At 43.6% G+C, this 18,962-nt stretch overlaps 1 protein-coding gene across 3 annotated transcripts in view; it reads right to left on the bottom strand.

Annotated features, from left to right (window-relative positions):
* Nucleotides 1–6,595: 6,595 nt before the first annotated feature.
* Nucleotides 6,596–18,962, bottom strand: part of numbl (NUMB like endocytic adaptor protein) — a 64,589-nt gene continuing 52,222 nt past the window's right edge. For all 3 annotated transcript variants that reach the window (XM_083914275.1, XM_083914274.1, XM_083914273.1), the window contains exons 5-9: nucleotides 16,187–16,327; nucleotides 14,299–14,503; nucleotides 13,866–14,135; nucleotides 10,851–11,030; nucleotides 6,596–10,743 (exon numbers count right to left, since the gene is read on the bottom strand). In XM_083914275.1, the coding sequence (XP_083770401.1) occupies nucleotides 9,551–10,743; nucleotides 10,851–11,030; nucleotides 13,866–14,135; nucleotides 14,299–14,503; nucleotides 16,187–16,327 (1,989 nt within the window). In that variant the 3' untranslated portion in view covers nucleotides 6,596–9,550. The remainder of the gene's footprint in view (nucleotides 10,744–10,850; nucleotides 11,031–13,865; nucleotides 14,136–14,298; nucleotides 14,504–16,186; nucleotides 16,328–18,962) is intronic.

Below are 18,962 nucleotides of genomic sequence, written 5' to 3'. Positions count from 1 at the left end.
TCATTTATGCTTATTCATCTTCACAAATCTTAAAGCCTTTCATAATCTTGAAAAACGCTGCAGTATTAGATATGATGAATTTACGTGTATATTACACATAATATTTCCCTATGACGACAATAATAACTTTATTCATAGAGCACCTTTCATGCTGAGATGATTGCGATTGTATGTCCATGCCAACCAGTTAATTTGCAGTTACATCCACACAAAACAATCAAAACTAACAGTAATAAATATGTCATATAAGCAGCGAACATGGACATTTAAGAGCTTGAAAAACAGGGTTCGCAAACATAAGGGTTAAATTAAACGTCTTTTAAACGTAAAAGGGAGTTTGCCGTTCAAGAGGGAGGGAACTCCAGTTTAGGGCCATCGGCGCATAAGGCAACTTCAGCAAATGTCTTTAGGGAAACATAAGGAACTTTTTCCTTTTTAAAAAAAAGATGATGATATGATGGTGCTGGGTTATGAAAGGCTTAAAAAGACAAGTAAAAGTGTTTGCATATTGTGATAATAGTCAAGTTTGCCAGATTCACAGCAGCTGGTATTAACATTTTTACAGTATTGCAATTCATAAACTTGCAGGGCTATTTAGAAGAAGAAGAATTACTTTTATTTATTTTATCCCACAATGGGGAAATTGAATTTTTTCACTCTTATTATTAGTCATGTTACACACACAGGCCCGAAATACACACATGCAATTAAGGAGAGATGTCAGAGTGAGGGGGCTGCCATTGACCGGCACCCCGAGCAGTTGGGGGTTCGGTGCCTTGCTCAACAGCAACTCGACAGAAAACATGCCATATATATGTGTATACAACATAGTAAAGGGGCCCGATTCGTGAAAGACAATTTAAGCATCTCACAATATTGAAAGCAGACTTTTTACAATTAAATTAATAGTGGCTGAATTCCTTTTAGCTGACTCACTTTTTCACTATCACAAGCCAAAATGTCTGCTTTGAAGAAGTGTCAGTATTGCTTCGTTTGAGTCCTGTTCGAGTTTACAAGATTAGTATGGATCATGGTGCAATGTTGGAATTATTATTGAAGGTTAGACAGAGTAGAGCTGGATCTTTGTGGCGTACTGTGCAATATTCCATCTTGTGGAGGTCACAGTGCTTTTTAAATGTGTAAAATACAGACATTTTAATTCTGCACATAATCTACAGTGTGCCTTGGACTGGCATTGAATTTTCACTTGCATATACCTTTTGTTGGTGACACAGTAGTATGGTGGTTAGCACTGTCGCCTCACAGCGAGAGGGTTCCTGGTTTGAATCTCACTTCTGTGTGGAGTTTGCATGTTCTCCCTGTGTCTTTGTGGGTTTTCTCTGGGTTCTCCGCTTTCCTCCCACAGTCCAAAGACATGCTCGTGGGTTAATTGATGACTCTAAAATTGCCCGTAGGTGTGAATGGTTGTCTGTCTCTGTTCCAGTCTATGTGTCCTGTGATAGACTGGCGTCCTGTCCAGGGTGGACCCCGCCTCGCGCCCGATGTCAGCTGGGATCGGCTCCAGCCCCCCGCGACCCCGACAGGGACAAGCGGTTGAAGATGAATGAATATTCTTTTTGCTTGAGACCGTTTTCTACCCGTGCAATGAGCCCTTCACAAGATGGAATAAACAATAAAAGTCACTGTTGGTATTGGTTATTTGTCTGATATATGATATGATGAAGTTTACTGAGCTGTCCATCATTGTTAAACAGTTGTCATGCAGTGTTATGCCCTGAGCCAATATTGTGTAAAGGTTACTGGTACCAATGCAAGCCTTCACACATGCACAGTTAAACAAAGACCTTACAATAGAGGTGTATTGCTTGAGCAGATCTGGTGGGGTCTGTTTTAGTTGTAGTAACATGAAATTGGTTCGTCCATGTCGCGATGCCCTGTTTCTACACAGGGGGGTGCTGGATGAGCAGAAATATTGTAGCTGCATGCACATTAGTAAATTATACATGAGAATGAGACCACCTACTGCTAACTGTCCTGAGTGAGTCCCAGCAGGGGATTTTACTATAAGGCTGTCCTATTTGGAAGTCAGAAATTAGCATCCTCTCCGCACTACGTTATTCATGTTCCTAGAAGCTCAAACCTCTCCTCATAAGCAGAGCTGATATGACAAAGATGGTGCAGACGAATGTGTTAAAAGTACAGCTGTTATCCACAGTGGCTTATACGGGAGTCACATGTAAAGCCAGTGGAGCTGACTGGGTTTGTACATGTTCAAATACATGTGGTTTACAGTGAGTCATAATGCATCATCACCATCATGTACATAGAGGACCTTTATATGATTACATAAGCATAAACAGTTGTATTACAGTTTAATCAGAGCATCATAATAGAGATGTATTTGAAAAGAAATACATGCTTATTAGAGGATTTACTCATATTAGCAACAATCTGTCGTCTGTGTGATGCCAAACAGTGAGTGAGCAACTGATTAAGCTTGTGACTAAGTACTCGAATAACTTCACTTTCAAGACTTGCCATCTCCATCTCCTTTACGCTTATTTGGTATAACACAGCAGGGAAGCACTTAGTAATAGTAAATATATATATTTAGATCACTGCTTGGATGATTTGAGTCAAGCAAACATTGGGTGAGTCAGAGCAGACTTGCAACCAGCGCTGATGACTGACAGCTGCTGGGAGTAGGGGGTAGAATCTGACAGTGTGAGAGTGCAGGTCTGTGCAAAGATGGATGTCACGTCTTAAGTTCACCAAACCTTAATCAAGCTTCTGTAATCTAAAAACAGTCACCTTGTGATACACCTAAACTTAAAGGGGACACATTCACTCCCATTTTCAGGATGATAGTTGTATTTCCACTAGAACATGTTAAAAAAACTGCTTTCTCTGTCTAAATATCCCTGTATGCACTCTTTCATGTGTGTAATGCTCCATTGTAGTAACCGTCTCTTTAAGCCCCCCTCCCGAAAAAGCCCAGTCTGCTCTGATTTGGTCAGCGCTTTGTGGTCTTCCATGGGATGGGGATTCCCATCCTGTGTGGGGCACTTTGGGTTACATTTCAAAAGCATGAAAAGTGCTATACAAATAAAGGCTGAGTGAGGGATTGATACCACATTTGCACTCTCTGCACCATCATTGCAGCCGCGGAAGGACTGTAACGGCACTATAGAGACACGTTTTACCTATAAATAGTATAGTTGTGACATCACAACAGTACAGAAGTCCTGACAGCTCATCTAAGGACACAGCTTCTGAAAGGCTGTGTGCAGTTCTCTGTGGATTAAGTGATTTCATACGTCCTGAGTATTTATACAGCACTTTACCTGCTTTGTAAATAAAAAGACCTGTAAATCTCACCTTTCATAATATGGGACCTTTAATGTTGCAGTCCTTTCTGCCCACATATTTAATGTGTTGCGTCGTTTGTTAGGATTGTGTGTGTGTGTGTGTGTGTGTGTGTGTGTGTGTGTGTGTGTGTGTGTGTGTGTGTGTGTGTGTGTGTATGTACCCTTGCCCTGGCATTTGAGACTGCTTCAAACCCGAAGGGCCTACGTCAGTATTTAAAACCGATCACTGATAGACCCTCAGATTTACATAACTGCCCCTGTCGTTGCCGTTGGAACCAGGTACGTACTAATCAATAGCAAACACATGCAATTCATCATAGTAATTACTTCCTCCTAGCTTCAAGACATGCAAGGTCACATTGCAAACCCTATTTTCATTGCAATTAGCAGCATTAGACCAGTGTGTGTGTGTGTGTGTGTACGTGTGTGAGTAGCACAGATGCATTATCCAGTGCTGATCTGACAATCTAGGCATGTCCCATTACACAAACACCATTACCGAGTCTACGCTCATACTGTTAGCAGACGTTTCAATCATGCAGACAGATGTACACACTAACTCTCATATGGACACACACGTAGGTTATTACACACACAAACATCCCTCCTTTCCATCTCTATTTAATTAGATGCAAAGAGTGGAAAGCTGTACCAACCTTCATTTTGCAGACCTAAAAGTAGAGAGAGAGAGAGAGAGAGAGAGAGAGAGAGAGAGAGATAGAGAGAGAGATAGAGATAGAGATAGAGATAGAGATAGAGATAGAGATAGAGCTAATTGGAAATGAAGCAACATAGCCCACAGTGGTGTTTTCCATCCATACGCTCACAAAGATATCTGCCTCTCTTCTGGTTTTAGTTGCAACATCACGCAAAAATCACAAACACCCCCTGGTACAATTAATCTGTTCTGAGTGATCATAAAACACACACGCTACACATTTGAGTGCCTGGCTGCTGTATGTGCAAAACGTGGGCCTTTAAAATACATGTATTCCAAACACACAGACACACACACACACACACACACACACACACAGACACACACACACACACTCGTCCTGCCTGCTCTGGGAAATATTGCATTTTCAGCTACTATCATATCTCCTGGCACTTCAATTTTTTACATATTGGAGGCAGTTTTGGCCAACAACAGCACTTTTCATCTGTTATAAATTAATCTTTCATTGTGTAGCCATAGCAACCACACATCTCTTTCTCCTATGTAGGCTGCAGCAACTAACTTTACAACACGGTAGTGTAGCTTCATACAGTATGAATTAGTTGTGTTTAGATACTAAGCAGCCCAACACTTTCATACTGTAAAAAGGGAGATGTCCATGTCTTTTTCATTACAAATCAGGTTGAGGTGCTATATAAATACTGTGGAAGTATCAAAACACGCTATCCACAGAGAATTGCACACAGCCTCTATACAGAAACTGTCCCTTTAAACGAGCCATCAGGACTTCTGTAGGGTTGTGATGTCCCAACTACACTATATATATATATATATATATATATATATATATATATATATATATATACTTAGAAAGTGTGGCCACGGTGTCGTTACAGTCATCACCAGCTACAGTGCAGGGTGCAGATGGTAAAAGGCCCGGAAACATCTGTGTTTAGGGCCATGCAGTTGCCATGCATGTGATGGATTTACACACTGTAGATGTTGGTGAACACGTCTGAGAGTTATACAGATAGATACAAATATATTACGTCTCATTAACACTGCCTTTGAAAACAAGTGTCCGCCACTGGAGTTTTAACACTTATAGAGCTCTGCTGATCGTCGTTCTTTGACTCCTCGGCAACACACACTCACTGACTCCATCCTCAGATCAGAGGACAATGGCCTGGGTGAGAATTACTGCTACCGCCGCTCAAGAGCTCAGTGTGTGTGTGTGTGTGTGTGTGTGTGTGTGCGTCCGTCCCGTTTCTCACGGCCCTCAAGAAGAAAAGAGGCCTTGTCTTCTTCCATTAGTGACCTGAGCGGCAGCAGCAGCACCCATCAGCCCGGCCGCTGGTTAGACAGCAGTTACATCCAGGAGCTGGGGGGGGGGGGGGGGGGGGGGGGGGGAGATTAGAGTGACGAGCTACAGACAAAAAGGAGAGGAACAAGGTGGTATACAAGTATGATAAGGAGGCAAGTGTTGCAATCCGTCACCGTGATCTTGTCGTTGGACACTTAACAGCAATAAAAAGGGTTAAAGGAGTAGTTTAGTAGGGTTAGATGAGAATGTCCTGAACCCTTTCAGATCTGTCAATTAAAAATGGAGCTGGGGAGAAGAGTCATTAGCTTAGTTTACGGAGCGCAAAGACTGGAAACAGAGAGAAACAGCTCGCCCTACAGTAAGTAAAAAAATATCTGTCATCAGCACTTTTTTTTAGCTTACTGTTAAACATGTTTTAGTGCTTTGTTATTGATTTTTAGAGGTGCTGTTGGGCCAATATCTTACCCTTTAACAGAGCCAGGCTAGCCAGGTTTCCAGTCTTTATGCTAAGCTACTTTTAGCATATTTAACTGATATATTGATAATGTAACTTTAAGAAAGAAAGACAGAAAATCTTGCAAAAAGCGAGGGAATCACCATATTTTGTATCGATGGTTTCAGGTCTATCTAAGGTGCAGGAGAAATGCCTCAACTTTGACAGTGTCTAAGGAAAAAAGGAATGGGATGTTTACTTCAGGAACCATGGCGCCAAAAAAACATTCTCCGAATTCACAACTGTCCTGCTTTAAATCAGTTTGCTTTTAAAGACTTCATTCATTCATTCAGGACGTTCAGGAAGCTCTTGAAGCTTCTTCAATCTAGTTGATGGAATTGCAATTTCACTTTTTTACAGGTTTGCGCTAAATTCACCCAAAACATGAAGTGATGAACCTGGATGACCCCGACGAAGGCCACAAGCTGAAATATGTCGGTCTTACAATACAGTTTTTCTGTTTCTCAAATGTTGCTGGAGTTTCGACCTCTGGAAACATGGAAACAAAGATAAAAAAGCAATCAGAGTCGGATCAATAACAAGAGACAGCGGTAGAACCCAGGAGGCAGAAATAAAAAAGAAAATGAAGCTGAGCGTGAAGGATAGAGCAACAAATTGTAGGAATGAAAAGGTCATAAAAGAAATGGTGGAAAAGACGAGAAAAAGTAAAAAATCAGCAGTTTGTGCAAAGCCAAAATGAACAGGAGTAATATTATATTACTTTATTTATCTTTTGTACAATGTAATTACAATACAAATATGTAGGTTTAAATACAAAACTTCTGTAAATAAAGATTAAAAATAAATTCCACTGGTTTGCTTTGTTACCATCACTAAACTATGGTTTTACAATCAAGTTTACGAGGTCATTTAGTTCGCTTTAACGTGGAGCACGATTAACCTACATTAAGAATTTGGAGGGCGTGCAAATAAGAGTCGAGGGCGTGTTTTCAGTTAAATAAAAAGCATTGATTTCATGACGGTCTTGTAGAGAGAGCAATTTGGATTTGTTTTTAGTGGGGAAGAAATATTGATTCATTCGAAAAAACAAGGGACAAAAGCCCTGGGCGGACCCGAGATGGTGTAAATTAGGTCGGTGGCACGTAAATTTTAAGTTCTCCGCAAAGGCAGCCAATCAGATGGGAGCGCGGCCACAGGAAGAGACCTAATAAGCTAATGAGACAGTGGGGGGTTAATGAGCAGGAAACCTAATCAGTGGCAGTCCATATCCAATTCAATTCCCAAGAAACACAACATGAGTATCTCTGGTCAGACTACGGTTTTTATAGAACGTATAGAAACCACCTGTTCGCCTCACATCGCATGGAAAAGCCCTTCTATAAATAATGTTTCTGCTTCGTGTTGTTCTTTTTGTATGACCCCAAACTGCAAGTTCAAACAGAAAGCTTTGTTGATGGTACTGACTATATAGGGTGTTGCACATACTTATGAGACTGCAATCATATAAACAGCAACATCTTTTGAAAAATATGATCAAAGTTGTCGTCTGGGAGGTTTCAGGAGCTAAGGAACGTGGTGACGCTGAAGTGGCCTTGAGACACAAAGATGTAAAGACAGCAGTCGGCGCTCGCGTTGCGGGCTACGTAATGAATGTGTCTTTGTTCTCAATATTTTCACACACTGTCTCTTACTCTTTTATTCATATCTGATCTCCTTTCCTTTCTTTCAGACTTCCTCCGTCTCAGTTTTTAACAGCATGACTCCATTCTCTCCTTCATTCTCTCACATACAGGTTATCCTTTCTTCTTTCCTCTACCAATCCATTATTCTGCTGTTCTATCATTTCTGTTTCTTGGGGGGGGGGGGGGGGGGGGTTGCATTACTGCAAAAAAATTCCATAATAATCTTTCAACATATTATAATCAGAGTGTTCTAAGAGAAAATTAGATTTCTGCCCCTCCTCTTGGCTCTTTTTTCAGGCTTTTTGATTAAAATCTAGCTCATGACGGGAGACTTTTCGGAGGTCATTACAGAGAGAAGACGTTCTTATTGGCCGTTCTACAAATGAGGATGCATGTTCTTTCAGATGGTGATTGTCTGACTCAAAGTCAGAAAATCCTGCGGCAAAAGTTGCCAGCATTGGCGACTGCTGCCTACACTGCAACAGCTGTCTACACTGCGAAGCAACGCAAAAAAAGAAGTGGATTTCTCAAAAAGTGTCGAAAAGAGAGTCTGACATATCCGCGTCATGTGCTCTCCCCTGCCCTGTGCATGCTCTATCCATGAAACCTGCATCCCCCAGCTTTAACCCCTCAATCAAATGTCCTTAACAACTCTGCATCTGAAATATATGCTTTATTTCTCTCAGGTTTTTCATTGACGTGTTTATGTCTGCTCATGTTCCTCTTCTCTTTTCAACCCTAAACCTCAATCCCATGATTTGTAATGAGTGCAGCACTACTGCGTACGGTAGTACCGAAGACGTGAATACGCAATCACACTGTACGTGAGGAGACTATACCCTGTGTTTGAACACGTTAAAGGATTATGAAAGTTGGAATGTAGTGCGTAATTTCTTCAACCAGTTGCACAGTGTTGTAGAGTGTTTTCCGCTGAGTTGTAAAGAGTTCATTTGGGTTTGTCTGGAGAAGATGGAGTCCTTGTTGTGCTGTACTGTCCAAAATGTCTCCCGAAGTGACGTTTTTCATGTCCTAGTATCCGTCGAGAGTAGGCGTTAGCAACAGAAATGAGCTACGGAGCCAAAGTGAAGAAATATTGACTCAAATGGTCTCAGCAGTGAAGCGTCTATTCGGAGGGCTAACAGGTGGAAGAAACATGCCGCTATATACACTTACTGTCTCACGTGTCGCACAACACACTTCTGAACTGTCAGATATTTGATTCATGTTACATGACTCAGTTTCCCACAATGCTTTGCCTCTACTGCTGCCCAATCACACCTGCTACCTGTAGTTTCGCTCCTCTTTAGGGTTCAACAAAAATAAATATAGGGAATGAAAAAAAAGTTCCTGTTTTGAAGATTTGATTTTTTTTTTAAAGTATATATAAGTTGTTAAAATAAAAATGAAGTACAATAAATAAAATCATTTGGCCATAAATCTCTATTATTAGTCAGTAAGTCCTTTGGGGTTGGTAGAGTTGGGTCTTACATCATTGGCTAGTCCTTTCAGGTATCCAGACTTTTGCTGTGCTTGTCTATGATCAACATCGGTCTGATCATCAGTCAACAAATTGCTCCTCTGCTTCTCTGCACATCTTGTGATGTAGCCATAGCCGCTAAATTCTCCACCAGGAAAAAAAAAACATCTCATGGGTTTGGAATGCATCTGAGTAGAGTCCCCTTCTAAAGAAAGAAACCACTGAGCTGTGTCCCCACACAATGTCCTCATGGGGGCACATACAGTACATCCAGGGACTTGCAGCAAGTAAAGTAAAAGTGGAGAAGAAAGCAGGGAAGAGAGTTGGGTAGCGGGTGGAGTGGAAGGATTCAGTCCATCAAGTATAGTGAGCTAGAGACCTGATCCTCGATTGGTAGCCCAGCAATATGCCAACTTCCTCCAAAGCTCTCAGGGATGTAAAGAAAACAATTAAGATCATTATAACATGGACTCCCGTGAGAGCTTTTAGCAAGTTGCTAGGCTTCCACAGGTCAGATGCTTGGCTAGCTAAGCTAAGGACCTGCATCCCGTTCTAAGCCTGGCTTTCTCAGGCTGGAGCTACAGTTTTCGGAGGCCAACTCCGGCTTAAAGTTCAATCTCAAAGGTCTTTTGAAGATTGTTGGAAAACGGGTTGGCTGCTGCAGCCGGGGCTTTATTCCCGGGCTGCTGAGGGCCTGGTTTGGCCTCCAGTGCCGCCCACTTGGCCTCAAAGCGATCATCGTCATGGGAATCGCTGGGTGCTGGAGCAGTTAGCTGGCTGCCCTCTGGTGGCCAGCTGCTACTGCTTCCACCATTCCCGCCACTGTTGGAAGTCCCATTCTGGAGGGCCATTGTGGCGCTGCTGTGAGGTGGGAGGCCATTAATCGCTGTTGATAATGCCGGATTAGGAGAGAATGGAGGTGATGAAAACCCTACAGGGTGCCCGACTGCACAAGATACTCCTGAGTAAGAATGGTGCTGCCCGGCTGTTCCAAGTACCCCCACTTTGGGCCCTCCTACGGCCGAGCCCATGGCTCCACCTGCACCGGATGAGCCTGTAGCGGTGCAAAAGACATTAGCAACCATTTGCGATGGTGTGATGCCTACCACAGGCACGCTGGCATTGGGATATGTCATACTGCTGGCCAGTCCTGGCATGTAGGTCTGCATGGGCACAAATGCTGGCTGGACAGGCTGGCTGGCAAACATTCCCACAGGAGCTGGGGTGGTATCAAAACCCAAGGGGAAGGGTTGCATGGAACTTGGAAGGGAGCCTGGAGGTCCGGGAAGGGAGGGCTGGATCATGGGGCCCCCAGACATGCTCGGAACGGACATGCTCGGGCCGGACATCGTGGGAATGGACATGGAAGGTAGAGACATAGGGGGGCCTGACACTGGAGGGCCTGGTATTAGAGGAACTGATGATATTGACATGGGTGGAAGGGGCATTGGTGCCTGACCTGAGAGAGCACAGGGGCCAGAGAGGAGAGGTTTGGACATGGCGCCAAGGGACATGGGGACAGCGGACACTGGGGCAGCTGATATGACTGCCTGACTGGACATCTGCTGACTCGACATGGAGGGTGGTCCAGGGATGGCGGGGATGGCGGGGCCTGGGGGAGGGGTCTGTTGAGCCTTGACAGCCTTGGAGACTTCCTCCAGCCATCTCTCAGCCTCGGAGGGTGTGCGCCTGTGTCCACTCTGCATCGCCATCTGCATCTGCATCTGCATCTGCATCGCCACAGAAACCGGAGGCGGAGAGTGGAGTTGAGGCTCCGGCTGCACCCAGGAAGAAGTGCCTAGAGGGATAAAGTTTTAAGATTTACAATAAGTGTGATAATTTCCCCACCACTGAGCTCAATAGAGCGTGCACTATTTGAAATTGGTCAGATGCAGTCTTTCTTACTCTGCATTGGTCCAGGTGGTGGAGGCAGGGCAGGGGGCACAGTGCAGGTCGGAGGGCCATTTGCAGACAAAGTTGGGTTGGAGAAGAGCTCCTCTGATGGATTGGTGAAGGAGTTGTTGATCTGGCTACACAAGGCGTTGATACTACAGTCGCCGTCACCTGGCAACCCCATTTCCATATCTGGTACAAGCAAGAAAGGAACACACAGAGGGGAGGTGGGGAAGGGATTGAGTAAAGGGGACAAACAAACGAAAAAGAGGGAGAAAAAAATATTAATTCATTTGTGTAACAGACCCAGTCAGCATCAAAGCTTTTAAACTGGAACAAATTAAGCCTGGCTGCTATTGACCTAAAAAGCACCAAAAACAGAAGATTTGTAAGACAAACAAGGCGTTGTGCTAATCCGTACCATCTTACTAAAAATAATACTTAGTTACAACAATGTCTACAGGCCAAGTCGAACTGTATGAACAACCTTATGTAGCATTATATTCTATGCACATTTCAGCCTATTATATCAACGGACTTGTGGATCTTTTGCACTGGGGACGACACAGACAGAGGTGAATTTGGCTGATTCGTGTTTTTAAACCTACTTGTAACCGATCTGACCAATGGGGGATTAAGCGGCATAACGTCCCTGTCTGACTTTGGTTTTGAACCTCTCCTGCACAGACCGCAGATATAAATAGATATATATTCCCTGTTCCTCGTCCCCTGGTCCCTCCCTTCACAACGAAGGCCTCAGAGACCGAGGAATTTTGTTTCTTTCGCCTGTTCCCTCCTTCCACTCCCTCATCCTTCCTGTTTTCGCTGCCCCAGTCAATGCTCTACAAGCACAGTTGTCCAAAACACTTGATAAAGAGGAGTTTGATCACTTTTTTTTTACACTGGTTTTATAATACAGTCATGCGGAGGAACGAAATGTGTATAGGAGTGGGATAAAAGTGAAGTAAATTAACAAGTTTGCCACCCCATTGAGGGTCAAACCCCAAACCTTTACAAGCCCACTCTACAGATACGTCTGTGTGTGTGTGTGTGTGTGTGTGTGTGTCTCTCTCTCTCATCATTGTGCATTGTGTGGCTATGGGTTTGAATTATATTTGAGGGCACAGAGGGCGCTGGAAGCATGTGCAAAGTCTCCCATTAAAGATTTCTCTGTGCTCTGTTCTGCAAAGACTGACCCTGTGATTCTTAATTCTGTTAATGTCCTCGGTTCATTTCAGAAGCACTCTAAGCACTTCACGTGTGCCCATATGTGTTTCTTTCAGTGCCGTGGCAGGTTACGGGCTAGCAGATGGCTTGCTGAAGGCTAACCAGGACAGCTGATTGACCACACAAATCAATACACACATTGTTCAGAGAGTCACAAGGGAGTGGCAAGGCATCCATGTGTGTGTGTGTGTGTGTGTGTGTGTGTGTGTGTGTGTGTGTGTGTGTGTGTGTGTGTGTGTGTGTGTGTGTGTGTGTGTGTGTGTGCGCTTCTGTTAGAGGGAGGTAGAGAGAGAGAGAGAGCATATAGGATTCCAACTGGATCAAATTCGCCACCACTGGATATATAAACTAACCATCCTGGGAGAACAAGAGACGGAAATGAAAGGGACGCATATGAGTGAGAGTGGGAGTTGAATGTTGTGGTTTAGTATTCCAGTCAGAGGGGTCCCCCAGTTAACTCTCTCATCACTCCTAATGACTATAATCAGCTTGCTACTGAGCGATCTGATCCTGTGGCACCACACTGAGTGGGTGTGTCTATGTGTGTGTGCGTATACCTGTGAGGGGTAAGTCACTTATTATTAATTGTCCTCAGTAAAAAGAGCTTTCAGAGTCACACAGGCCCAAGCATTAGGCGCTAAAAGCAATAATAACAGCACTTCACATAACAGCTTTCTGTCTTGGCCTGCATTCAAAGGATGTCAAGTGTCAGGATTTCAGTAAAAATACACATCGTCTGTATGACAACATGAATAAAAAAGGCCTGTGAGATGTACTGAAGGTTTATTCTGTAATATGTTTGATCAGACCTTTTCTGTTGGGGCGGTGATGTCAAACTCAAGCCAAACGGAAAAAGAATAACACTCCAATCCAATCTGCAAACAACCATGACGCAAGTGGAACACAGAGTCCCACATGTGTACTTCCTGCTTGTATTGTCTATAGAGGCAGCAATAATCTTCCTCGAGATCTTTAAATAACAATTTGGGGATTTGAGTTTTTGCAATTATGTTTTGTTTTCTTTTTTGTTTTCATTTGCATTTGCAAAGGGAGAGAGATCCCATCTGATTTCACTGTGAGTACTGGAGAGGCATTTTGATACAATGTCTAAACTAAATGTGGATTAATCACCTCCAGAAACAAGAACAATGTTAACGTACTTGATGTCAAGGCGTAATATTAGCCTTTTGCATCTGCCAGTAAATATCGTAAACCTTGTAAATGTGCTTTAATTGATTTTTTCCCCCCATTTTGTATTAGATGTCTTGTTCTAGTGTGATATTATATGAATTTATTCAACAGCTTTAATGGCGTCGGTCTGTGAAACTGTCTGTGAAACTGTCTGTGAACCCTTTTAATCCAGCATCATCCCATAATTTTGTTCAATTGCTCCTCCACTTGAAATAATCTTGGAATTAAATTCAATGAAACTCCTCTTGCTTCTCGCGGACAAAGACAGACACCTAATCCCTCTAAGACACCGTATAAAATGATTGGGGTGGAGACTGAACCATATGTTTTCACTTCATTAAATACTTTGCTCTCCTTAGCATTTGCATTTTCTTTGGACCCTCATCCTTGACTAAGAAGAAAGCGGCTGTGTTCAGTTGGTACAATTTGTTTTACCATAAATAACAAAAAATTACACAAAGAATTGGAGAAGAATAGGAAAATGTTGCATCCTCTTTATCAGACTTTCAAGACACTCAACACTACAAAGAAGTGACCAGGGTTCGATGGTCAGCAGGTCTCTTCATCAACATTAGTGAGTTCACGTACTTCAAGAACTTCTCAACTCACCAGGGTTTTTGTCCTGGTAGTCGGTCTTGCGTTGCAGTGTGGATGGCAGGTCGTTGAGGCGGAGCGACAGCTGCCTTTTGAAGGGAGAATTCTTCCCGCTCAGGGCCGGGAATCCCCGGAACGAGCCCTGACGCACCAGCTGCTCGATGGGCGCGTGGCGGCGAGGGATGGCGTGAGGCCCGCCAGGCTCTGGCCGCTCCATGGGGGACGCAGCGCCCTCGGGTGGTGAGGCGGTGCCTGGTGGGAGGGTCGGGATGGCTATGGGTTGGTCTGGAAGAGGAAGTGGGTGGATGGTCATTTCTGTTCAATTTACTGCCGTACATCATTTATTAATGCTGTTAAGTGCCCTCCGTGTGCTTGACTGTAACATTTTGAGGGTGAGCAGTACTCGACAGACACATCTGGCTGTGTAAACGCAAAAATGTCCTCCTACCTTTCTTCTTGTCCTGCAGCTTGTCATCTCTCTCGCTGCTGCTGCTCTGCTGGCAGGTAGGGTTTGAGCGGAAGGAGCCCTCGCGCACAAATGAGGTGCGACTGGCGTCAAAGGAAGCCGTCACGCCGCACTCCTTCTCCCTGCGCTGCTTCCTCTCTAGACAGGCGGCGAAGGCACAGCCGACCGCATGGCTCAGCCTCTCTCCCTGGTGGAGATAAAAAAACACACAGTTTAAAAAGGTCTCATCTACGGTACGCTTGGACCTGGATCGATCACTTTCAACGAAATATGGCTTACACACTTCAACAGGCTTCACTGTCAGATGGATTGCCTGTGTTTTTCTTTTTCTTTACGATTATATGCGTCAAGCGTGATTGTTGTTCATGTCCACCTTCAAATCAAGTTCACACATTTACATACAATACAGCCGTCACAGTAAAGATTGGATTTCGGTGCAGCCAGCCTAATTCCAACCTGCCTTTTGCATTGTAATCCTACTCTAACACCCTCCCTGCTACTTCCCCTCCTCTCTTTACAGACAGCCATGAGTGCTATAAAGGGGAGACAGTTCTGGTTAAGATGAGCAGATAGAGATATGGAGAGTGGGGTGGAAATAGAGACAGACAGAGATGGACAGATAGCTCCACAGGCTTCTGTCTAATCCCTTCTATAATCCCGCAGGTCTGTGCTGCGCTCTCTTTCGTCCACACGAATAATCCAACTCACAGTCTAAGCTGATGAAACCACCATGGGATTGAAAGCACAGCACAGCAGCATTGTTTCTACTGCAGTTGTCGTTAAATTACAACCTCCTCGTCCCAATGTAATTTAGATGGAAACACCAGAGGTCATACTAACAACAGCTTAACAAAACTGTAAAATAAAGATTGGTGCTACAGAATGAGTTGATGTTTCTAAATAAACATAAAATGTGGCTGAAGCTAATGATTGTCTTTATTATTGATTCATCTAATGTATTTCTATGATCTGATTGGTTGCTTTCTGCCTAAAATGTCAAAATAAAGTGTGAAAATGCCCATTACAGTTTGCCCAAGAAGTCAAAGATTATCTTTTAGTCATAACTAAATACTAATACTTGGATTTTTGCTTCATAAGTTACTTAAATAAATAAGTTCAATCTTGATTACTGGTTTGTTAAACTGAATTAGTACTGAAACAAAGAGTAAGCAAGTTCCAAAAGTGAGAAAATTAACATAAATAACTAAAAAAATACAGCCTTGAAACAGAACCTTACTCAATAGCAAGTGTAGTCCACTCATTGGCCCTCATTTATCAAACGAACGTACGGCAGAAAAACGTGCGTGCGACCATTTCCTGGCAAACGTCGGCATTTATCAATTTGGACGTGAGCGGGAGCTACGATCAAATCTCACGTCAGGTCTGAGATCGTGTACGCACATTTGAGCCTGTGTATTTGCGGTGCAGCACAGCAAAACCTGTCTGAAAATAATGAACAAACCTCAGCTGTCATTAAGTATAAGCTGTGTTGTTCTTTTTATTCAGACATTATGTGTTTAGTAGCCTTACATAAACTCTGAACTCTGTTGCAGGTTAATGTCATGAGCAGCTGTAAAAGATTACGGCTAAAAAGTGGAAAATGTTTATGGACGAAACAAAGTAGTACCAGGTAGCGATAGTTTTTTTTTTTTTTTATCCTAACCGATTATTTGTAGTTAAACTGTGTTCATTCGTAAATTATTCAACTTTTAGTAGTAAGTGCTGGGACGATTTGTCTTAAAATATAGAAAGTAAACCCATTGGAACATATTGAATATTTCAGACAGACAGATGAAAGAAATGCTGAACGACATTGCTCTCAGTATTAAAATGTAACTTGCAAAGAGCTGTCCCCTTAAAGTCCCCTCACCGAGTCTTTGAGAGCCATGAAGCAGTGGCACATCCACCGCCTGGTGGTGCCGTCTCGGCAGATGTAGGAGAAGGCCTTATCATAGTTTCGATCTGGTGCGCAGAATGAAACCTTCTCTATGGTCTGGTCCACAATAAGGTCCTGGGAGAGGTCCAGAGAAAAAAAAGAGACAGAGGTCAGAGACAATCAGAGTTGTCAGCTCAGACAATACAGTCTAGTCAGCCGTATTGCTCCAGCAGGTAGATTGCATCAAATCACCTATGACATGGTTTTTTCTTCCAGCTTAACCGTTGACAGATAGGAAATAAAGCTTCAGCCCTGAGCACACCAGCTTGTAGACTGATCCAGTACTTGACATGCTGCTTTCGACCTCAGCAACCCCGATGAAAGCCCTCTCACTCTGACATATTTACACATCCAGCAATGACAGACAAAAAGGAGACCACATACTAATGACACTGAACCCTCCTTTATTTCTGGGATGTTTCCACCACTTGCCCTTCCTTCTATAAAAGGGTCATTCACTCTGTCTCAGTTTCTATAGCCACTACAGAGGAAACTAAAAAGGGGCCCTTCTCTTTTTCTGTGTACATTAAGGCGCCCCCCCGGCTCACCTCTTTGACTCACCAAAAGCAGTGCAAGAAGGAAAAACAAGAGGTGAGAGGGAGAAGAAAGGGAAGAGAGAGGGAAAGAGGGTTCGCACACTCATCCGCGCACTTCCTCCCACTCCTCCAGTGTCGCCGAAAACAAAGAGCGGGGAGGACGAGGAGAGAGGAAGAGGGAGGACGATGACGGGAAAGAAGGAGAAAGAGGTAGAAGACAGTCCATTCATTGTGGGCCAATCAGCGAATGATGGGGGGATGCTGGTACCGAGGTGAAAGGCTGAGCAGAGAGCAATGTGTTTTTGGTACAGTAAGTTGCTCTGTGTCACTAGAAACACACACTATGGTTTGTGTTTTTATGATTCTGTATTTTTTGATGAAAATCTCACAAGAAAGTGTGTGTTTGTGGGTAAAGGTGACTCAAGTCGTGTCCCGACATCACTGAAAGGAAGAACACCATTTAGCAGCATGTGACTAAGAGTCTCTGCCTTGAGCACCAAAAAAAGACTTCACTGTGTCTTTCAATTGATGCATTATGAAGGTGGAGCTGTGTCTCTATTGTGCACACACACACAGACACACACACAGACACACAGACACACACAGACACACACACACACACAAACACACACACACACACACCCACACACACACACACACACACACACACACACACACACAGTAGATCCACTGATGGTGGGAAAGCGTGTGAATAATGGTCGCGTGGGCGTTATTAGGCGAGCTTGCTGATTCATAGGTGGAGGCTGAGTTGATGGTAAAAGGTGATGAAAAGGCAAGAAAGACTAGAAAGGGCTTTCACTGCAGGATCTCTGATCAAACTTTCATATGTTTAATGAGTGTCTTTGCTAAAAACGACAGGGTGCATCTGGACGCTATGCAGAAATTAACATTGAGAATGAATCCCAACAGAAAAGTGGCTGGCTTTAAAAACAAGAACAAGTTAAAAGATGTTAAAATGCTCCACAGGGAACTGCAGCTCTCTGTGGGTCTGTACCTTACATGTCACCCAGGGATTCATTACATTACATTAAGTTAATTAGTGTTTTCATTTGCATGATTTTATTCATTTTAAGTTTTGACATAACACTGTGTACATGATTATGATAGTTTTAACCTCACCTGCACAACTCGCTTCTTCTCGTTTTTTTGTGTTTTTGGTGCAAATCAATAAAATCTAAATCCTAATCACTTAATTGTTGGTTTTGGGATAATAAAAGTACTTTCTCAGTCTTTTCCTTTAGTGGAGAAACGTCAATGAAGGGAAGAAGAGAGGGAGATTAAGGGAGAGGGGAAGAGTTGGAGAGGTGAGGTCATGTGTGTGGCCTGTGAACATAAATAAAGAAAGGAAAGTGAGAGAAAGAGAAGGAGGCTTCTCCTCTGTTCTCTGCAGCTCTTTATTCTGCTCAGCTTTCAATAGAGCCACTGCGAGCTGAGGCCTGCCTGACCGCCAGACACTCCTCAAGTGCATGTGCCTGTGTGAGTGTGTGTGTGTATATGTGTGTATATGTGTGTGTGTGTGTGTGTGTGTGTGTGTGTGTGTGTGTGTGTGTGTGTGTGTGTGTGTGTGTGTGTGTGTGTGTGTGTGAGAGAGTGTCTGTGATTTCTTGATCTTCCCTCCCCCACGAAGCACCTTCAGCAAGAAACCGTCAAATAGTCAAATATGTCAGCTCTGAAACTGCAGACACACACCGCACGCGCACACACACGTACGCGCACACACACACACACACAGGGGCCCAAACTAGCCTGGGTACCAAGACGGTATGCGTGGTGAATCCGTCAGCCTTAAGGTGGTGTCAGAATAAGACTTTTGTCGGTGGTCTGAAGATGGAAAATGTCTTTGTGTCTTAACTGAATATCTAAGTAAAACGGGAGGAGTCTCTGTTTGTCCTTCCATTTTCTCAGCAACGAGTTCATCCGATCAACTTCACACATGGCGGGTGTATTGCTCAGGACCCGAGGAAGTGCGGTGTCGAGTGTGAAGTTCTTCGCATGAGAGGTTCTCGAGAACGCTGGAAAAAGCTGTTCTGGAGGCCAAGCAGTCTACCCGTTCCCAACAGGCACGTTTTAAACAGGCACTGAACATGTGAGAATATAAAAAGATTAAAGGAAAATGTCCTCACGCTATCTTGTTGTCATCAAAGCCTGAGAAT

This window comes from Echiichthys vipera (assembly GCF_963691815.1).
Source record: "Echiichthys vipera genome assembly, chromosome: 5".
In the NCBI taxonomy this organism is placed as follows: domain Eukaryota; kingdom Metazoa; phylum Chordata; class Actinopteri; order Perciformes; family Trachinidae; genus Echiichthys; species Echiichthys vipera.
This window is presented reverse-complemented; position numbering and strand designations above follow the sequence as displayed.